At 41.8% G+C, this 5,871-nt stretch overlaps 1 protein-coding gene across 1 annotated transcript; it reads right to left on the bottom strand.

Moving 5' to 3' along the window:
• Positions 1–5,018: 5,018 nt before the first annotated feature.
• Positions 5,019–5,871, bottom strand: LOC101907084 (HIG1 domain family member 1A, mitochondrial). The gene has a single exon (XM_005212823.4). The coding sequence runs from the start codon at positions 5,796–5,798 to the stop codon at positions 5,517–5,519; it is 282 nt and encodes a 93-aa protein (XP_005212880.1). The 5' UTR covers positions 5,799–5,871; the 3' UTR covers positions 5,019–5,516.

A 5,871-nucleotide genomic window follows, 5' to 3' on the forward strand; every position in this document is an offset into this window, starting at 1 on the left:
GAAAGGAGTATGACAGGGCTGTCTGCTGTTTGTTTAATCTATACACTGAGTACATCATGAGAAATGCCAGGCTGGATGAGTTGCAAGCTGGAATCAAGATAGGTGAGAGAAACATCAACAATCTCAGATATGCAGATGATGCCACTCTAATGGCAGAAAGTGAAGAGGAACTAAAGAGCCTCTTGATGAGGGTGAAGGAGCAGAGTGAAAGAGCCAGCTTAAAACTAAACATTAAAAAAATTAATATCATGGCATCTGGTCCCATACTTCATGGCACAAAGAAGGGGAAAAGGTGGAAGTAATGACAGATTTCCTCTTCTTGGCCTCTAAAATTACTGCAGATGGTGACTGCAGCCTGAAATCAGAAGATGATTGCTTCTTGGCAGGAAAGTTATGACAAACCTAGACAGTGTGTTGAAAAGCAGAGACATTCATTACTCTGTTGACAAAAGTCCATATAGTCAAGGCTATGGTCTTCCCAGTGATCATGTAGGGTCACGTATGGACCATAAAAAAGGCACAGTGCCTAAGAATTGATGCCTTCTAACTGTCATGCTGGAGAAGACTCCTCAGAGTCCCTTGGACAGCAAGGAGATCAAACCAGTCAATCTTGAAATCAACCCTGAACACTTGTTGGAAGGACTGATGCTGAAGCTGAAGCTTATGTATTTTGATCACCTGATTCAAACAGCTGACTCATTGGAAAAGTCCCTGATGCTGGGAAAGATTGAAGGCAGAAGAAGAGGGTGTCAGAGGATAAGGTGGCTGGATGGCATCATCGATACAATGGACATGAATTTGGGCAAACTTCGGGAAATGGTAAGGGAGAGAGCATTACTTTACTAGCGTGTAAGATGAATGCAATTGTGCGGTAGTTTGAGCATTCTTTGGCATTGCCTCTCTTTGGGATTGGAATGAAAACTGACCTTTTCCAGTCCTGTGGTCACTGCTGAGTTTTCCAAATTTGCTGGCATATGGAGTGCAGCACTTTCACAGCATCATCTTTCAGGATTTGAAATAGCTCAACTGGAATTCCATCACCTCCACTAGCTTTGTTTGTAGTGATGCTTTCTAAGGCCCACTTGACTTCACATTCCAGGATGTCTGGCTCTAGGTGAGTGATCACACCATCGTGATTATCTGGGTCGTGAAGATCTTTTTTGTACAGTTCTTGTGTGTATTCTTGCCACCTCTTCTTAATATCTTCTGCTTCTCTTAGGTCCATACCATTTCTGTCCTTTAGTGAGCCCATCTTTGCATGAAATGTTCCCTTGGTATCTCTAATTTTTTTGAAGAGATCTCTAGTCTTTCCCATTCTATTGTTTCCCTCTATTTCTTTGCATTGATCACTGAGGAAGGCTTCTTATCTCTCCTTGCTATTCTTTGGAACTCTCCATTTAGATGCTTATATCTTTCCTTTTCTGCTTTGCTTTTCACTTCTCTTCTTTTCACAGCTATTTCTAAGGCCTCCTCAGACAGCCATTTTGCTTTTTTGCATTCCTATTCCAAGGGGATGGTCTTGATCCCTGTCTCCTGTACAATGTCACGAACCTCCGTCCATAGTTCATCAGGCATTCTGTCTATCAGATCTAGTCCCTTAAATCTATCTCTCACTTCCACTGTATAATCATAAGGGATGTGATTTAGGTCATACTTGAATGGTCTAGTGGTTTAAACCATGAACTTCCAGATGTTCAAGCTGGTTTTAGAAAGGCAGAGGAACCAGGGATCAAATTGCCAACATCCGCTGGATCATCGAAAAAGCAAGAGAGTTCCAGAACAACATCTATTTCTGCTTTATTGACTATGCCAAAGCTTTTGACTGTGTGATTCACAATAAACTGTGGAAAATTCTGAAAAAGATGGGAATACCAGACCACCTGACCTGCCTCTTGAGAAACCTATATGCAGGTCAGGAACAACAGTTAGAACTGGACATGGAACAACAGACTGGTTCCAAATAGGAAAAGGAGTTCGTCAAGGCTGGATATTGTCACCCTGCTTATTTAACTTATATGCAGAATACATCATGAGAAATGCTGGGCTGGAAGAAACACAAACTGGAATCAAGATTGCCAGGAGAAATATCAATCACCTCAGATATGCAGATGACACCACCCTTATGGCAGAAGGTGAAGAGGAACTAAAAAGCCTCTTGATGAAAGTGAAAGAGGAGAGTGAAAAAGTTGGCTTAAAGCTCAACATTCAGAAAACTAAGATCATGGCATCTGGTCCCATCACTTCATGGGAAATAGATGGGGAAACAGTGTCAGACTTTATATTTTGGGCTCCAAAATCACCGCAGATGGTGATTGCAGCCATGAAATTAAAAGATGCTTACTCCTTGGAAGGAAAGTTATGACCAACGTAGATAGCATATTGAAAAGCAGAGATACTACTTTGCCAACAAAGGTCCGTCTAGTCAAGGCTATAGTTTTTCCAGTGGTCAGGTATGGATGTGAGAGTTGGACTGTGAAGAAAGCTGAGCGCCGAAGAATTGATTCTTTTGAACTATGGTGTTGGAGAAGACTCTTGAGAGTCCCTTGGACTGCAAGGAGATCCAACCAGTCCATCCTAAAGGAGATCAGTCCTGGGTATTCACTAGAAGGACTGATGCTGAGGCTGAAACTCCAATATTTTGGCCACCTCATGTGAAGAGTTGACTCACTGGAAAAGACCCTCATGCTGGGAGGGATTGGGGGCAGGAGGAGAAGGGGACGACCGAGGATGAGATGGCTGGATGGCATCACCGACTTGATGAACATGACTTTGAGTGAACTCTGGGAGTTGGTGATGGACAAGGAGGCCTGGCATGCTGTGATTCATGGGGTTGCAAAGAGTCAGACATGACTGAACTGAACTGAATTGAAGGGAGAGAGAGACCTGGCGTGCTGCAGTCCAGATCAGATCAGATCAGATCAGTCGCTCAGTCATGTCCGACTCTTTGAGACCCCATGAATCGCAGCACGCCGGGCCTCCCTGTCCATCACCAACTCCCAGAGTTCACTGAGACTCACGTCCATCGAGTCAGTGATGCCATCCAGCCATCTCATCCTCTTTCGTCCCCTTCTCCTCCTGCCCCCAATACCTCCCAGCATCAGGTCTTTTCCAATGAGTCAACTCTTCACACGAGGTGGCCAAAGTACTGGAGTTTCAGCTTTAGCATCATTTCTTCCAAAGAAATCCCAGGGCTGATCTCCTTCAGAATGGACTGGTTGGATCTCCTTGCAGTCCAAGGGACTCTCAAGAGTCTTCTCCAACACCACAGTTCAAAAGCATCAATTCTTTGGCGCTCAGCCTTCTTCACAGTCCAACTCTCACATCCACACATGACCACAGGAAAAACCATAGCCTTGACTAGACGAACCTTTGTTGGCAAAGTAATGTCTCTGCTTTTGAATATGCTATCTAGGTTGGTCATAACTTTCCTTCCAAGGAGTAAGCGTCTTTTGATTTCATGGCTGCAGTCACCATCTGTAGTGATTTTGGAGCCCAGAAAAATAAAGTCTGACACTGTTTCCACTGTTTCCCCATCTATTTCCCGTGAAGTGGTGGGACCAGATGCCATGATCTTCGTTTTCTGAATGTTGAGCTTTAAGCCAACTTTTTCACTCTCCACTTTCACTTTCATCAAGAGGCTTTTTAGTTCCTCTTCACTTTCTGCCATAAGGGTGGTGTTATCTGCATATCTGAGGTGATTGATATTTCTCCTGGCAATCTTGATTCCAGTTTGTGTTTCTTCCAGCCCAGCGTTTCTCATGATGTATTCTGCATATAAGTTAAATAAGCAGGGTGACAATATCCAGCCTTGATGAACTCCTTTTCCTATTTGGAACCAGTCTGTTGTTCCATGTCCAGTTCTAACTGTTGCTTCCTGACCTGCATACAAATTTCTCAAGAGGCAGATCAGGTGGTCTGGTATTCCCATCTCTTTCAGAATTTTCCACAGTCCAGAGGGTCGCAAAAAGTTGAACACTACTGGGCGACTGAACAACAACAACAAATTCATTAAAACTCAATTCAACAAAAAATCCCAGAAGAATTTTTATAGACATAGACATGATATTCTAAAGTTAATAAATAAAGGCAAAAAATAGCTAGCACAATGTTGAAAAACAACAATGAAATGGACAGAATTGCAGTACCCATTTTAAAGCTTAAAATCGGGACTTCCCTGGTGCTTCACTGGCTAAGACTCTGTGATTACAGTGCAGAGGGCATGCATGCATTTGATCCCTGGTTAGAGAAGTAAGATCCCACATGCTCTTTGGAAAGACAAAAAGAAAAGCTAAAATAACCCAGTGAAAATGAAAAGTGAAAGTCGCTCAGTCACATCCGACTCTTTGCAACCCCATGGACTATATAGTTCATGGAATTCTCTAGGCCAGAATACTGGAATGGGTAGCCTTTCCCTTCTCCAGGGGATCTTCCCAACCCAGGGACTGAAGCCAGGTCTTCTGCATTGCAGGCGATTCTTTACCAACTGAGCCACAAGAAAAGCCCTAAATAACCCAGACAATGTGCTATTGGTGGACACTTAGATACACAGATCAGTGAAATAGGATAGAGAGAAAAATGGAGATTTGATTTTTGACATTGGTTTAGAGGAGGAAGGATAATATTTCCAACAAATGATACTGGAATAATTCTATATCTATATGCAAAAAAAAAAATGAACTTCATGCCTTATATTTTATTGTATTTTATTTTATTTTTTTTTTCCATTGTAGGGATTTTATTTAGTTGATGATACTTTTGGAGAAAATAAACATACTGCACACATTTAAAAATGTTTTTCATTTACCTTTGCATTAGCACTTAAAATACATGTTTCAAAATAATTTAAAATTATTCTAATATAACAGCAGCAAAATATAATTCTGCAATTACTAAAGAGCTAAAAGGGATCCACAAGTTAAGTTACTCTCATGTTTATGATTCTAAAATAAATACTACTTCAAAGTGGCTCTGTTACCAGCTTTTTAGTTTTGGTTTAAAAACACACACAGACTTGCAGGGAGGTTTATAATGTTGTATTCCATGCACTGTTCTGAAAGGGTTCCTCAAGAGCCAACCAGCCCTTAAAACAGTACTCAGTCCACAAGGCCGTCAGAAAGTTACATTAACTGGGGTAAATAGGATTCCTACATTACATCAAAAGCATATGATATTCTGCAGCAACTGGGAGCATTTTCAGGATTGGCATGTTGTCTTCTTTAGAACTAATTTCAACAGAAGAGTTTAAGAAGGTGGACAGGTACCACTATCAAGTGTATTTAAAAGTGACATGTTTCTTTTGTGCTGGTCTGGCTCCCCTGAATGACCTAGCTAGTGAACTAGTCACCAGTAACTTGGTCACCAGGCAAATCAAGCCTGCAAGAAAGGAGGCCAATTTTCAAATTACCATGTTCTTGTCTGACCCAAACAATTTATTTTCAGCATAAACACATAACCTCAATATGAGATGTCTAACTAAAGCAAGCACCACCAAGACGACCAAGACAGCATCTCCTCTTCTAAGGTTTAGGTTTCCCCCAGAATTCTTGATACAGGGAATAGCCCATACCAAGAGTCATTGCTCCCACAACAAAGCCTTGGGCTGCCACACGCATGTGGATCAGGTGAACAGACATTTTAGTATGTCCCCTGCTCTTCAATCTATATAATCCATATGCAACAATTGCTGCAAAACCTGCCATTCCAATGGGGACAAATGGTGCCTCTCTAGCTTTTCGGATAAGTTTAGATCCCTGATCTTCATCATATGAAGAAAGAGAAATATCTGTGTCGCTTGACATAGTGATTGAAGACTCTTCAGACAACTTCAAGACATTTCAGGTTCCTACCGTATTCTGACCCCACTCCCGCACC

The sequence above is a fragment of the Bos taurus genome, chromosome 11 (assembly GCF_002263795.3).
Source record: "Bos taurus isolate L1 Dominette 01449 registration number 42190680 breed Hereford chromosome 11, ARS-UCD2.0, whole genome shotgun sequence".
Lineage (NCBI taxonomy): Eukaryota > Metazoa > Chordata > Mammalia > Artiodactyla > Bovidae > Bos > Bos taurus.

What these genes read in the sequence shown, in the direction of transcription:
- LOC101907084 (XM_005212823.4), bottom strand. Translation starts at nt 5,798, where the DNA reads ATGTCAAGCGACACAGATATTTCTCTTTCTTCATATGATGAAGATCAG.